Genomic DNA, 1,481 nt, shown 5'->3' with positions numbered 1-1,481 from the left:
GGGTGGAGGTGGTGGGAGGGGGGGAGATGGCTGTGATGCTGCAGTATTTGGGGCAGCTGTTTTTGTTTGGGGTGACAACGGAGTGGCCAGTGAAGTAAAGGGTCGGTTTATCGAGTCCATTCTGGCCTAGAAGACAAAGGGGGAAAGGTTAAAATTCAAAATGTATTTATGGCAGAGACGGCAGATTAGTAAACCTTCCCAGCATAATGAAGACAAAATAGCTATAATTTATTCCAGAAGACTCAAAAACAAACTTGGATCAGCAGGTAAGGGAAATACGCTGAAGATTCAGGGGCTCTGGAAGTCTGCATGATCACAGCTCTGTCAGGGAGCTTTGAATTGATTTGGCACCCCTGTTGCTTTTTAAAGCACAAGGCCTCACAAATGCAGAGGAGCAACACACAAGAACCAAACGTGGAGCAGCATGTCGCTGAAAATGCGTAAGCACTTAGTGGCAAGGGGATTTTTCAAAAAGAGAACCGTAACAGAAGACGGAAAGAGCCGTTGAGGCATGCATGGATTATTACATGGAGGGGAGAAGTCAGAGACCAAACAGAAAAACAAGCAAAGGAACAAAAGCGTGGGGATCAGTTACTTCGACCCCTTCTATCAAATAAAAAACCACAGAGCACAAAATGAACATTTCTAGTTTAAAGGATGCCTTGCCCTATGTGATTCTTTCAGCCACCCATCAAACTACATGCTGACTTAGCAGAAATTGTGGATTCCAGTGGAAATAAGTCCATGTGCATCACTGCACCGCGTGAGCACTGGGAACTCAGAGAGGAGTGGTGCTGTTCCAACTTCTTCATTCTGTGACCTACGCTGAAGTAGAACTGTGACAAATTAACAGTGAAATGTGGGGTGTTTGTGATGCTGTCAAATCAGGGCACTGAAAAAGGGCTCAGGTGCTCGTGGGATAATCAGTGTATTTAAAGAAGATTAGATCTTTTGGGGGAGAAATAGGTTAGTCTGTATGATTCTGCTGTCATTCACCCAGGTTAATAATGCAAGCAAGGCCCCTGACCTGCACTCTACCCCTGCTTAAGTCATCACTGCGGTGGAGCTCTGAGCTGTTCCGGGTTTGGCATTTGCAACACGAGACTGCGAGGCAACAGGGGAAAAGAAAACAAAAACAGCATAAAAACACACGGGAGAGAATCGAAAAAGGCAAGCGAGGGCTGACAGGAAGCAACCGTTACTGCAAACGGAGGCTATGCTGTTTCTTATTTCAACTGAATTACAGTCTGATATGAATTTTGGCTTCTCGTTCACATTGGAATTGGGACATATAAGCAAAGCCAATACTGATAAGTATGAGATCCCAAGGCTGGCAATGATCGTAGGTACTTACGCTGATCTTGCTGGACTCTTCCAGCTGAGTGCCCCGTTTCCAGGCCTCTGAGAAGATGGAGCTGACAATACTTTGTGACCGAATGTGTCCCATTTGGGTGTCTGAAACCCCACTATCGGATTGATTA

The 1,481-nt window shown here is 45.6% G+C and overlaps 1 protein-coding gene across 1 annotated transcript in view; it reads right to left on the bottom strand.

Moving 5' to 3' along the window:
• The window catches only part of RAPH1 (Ras association (RalGDS/AF-6) and pleckstrin homology domains 1), a 101,147-nt gene that overhangs the window by 3,756 nt on the left and 95,910 nt on the right, over positions 1-1,481 (bottom strand). Inside the window, exons 13-14 of the mRNA XM_015407506.1 lie at positions 1,355-1,481; positions 3-126 (exon numbers count right to left, since the gene is read on the bottom strand). The exon at positions 1,355-1,481 is cut by the window's right edge and continues 8 nt beyond it. Coding sequence (XP_015262992.1) covers positions 3-126; positions 1,355-1,481 — 251 coding nt within the window. The remainder of the gene's footprint in view (positions 1-2; positions 127-1,354) is intronic.

This window comes from Gekko japonicus, unplaced genomic scaffold (genome assembly GCF_001447785.1).
Source record: "Gekko japonicus isolate JY-2015 unplaced genomic scaffold, Gekko_japonicus_V1.1 scaffold870, whole genome shotgun sequence".
Taxonomy (NCBI): Eukaryota; Metazoa; Chordata; class Lepidosauria; order Squamata; family Gekkonidae; genus Gekko; species Gekko japonicus.
The sequence above is the reverse complement of the archived record's forward strand: the minus strand, read 5'-3'. Positions and strand labels throughout refer to the sequence as shown.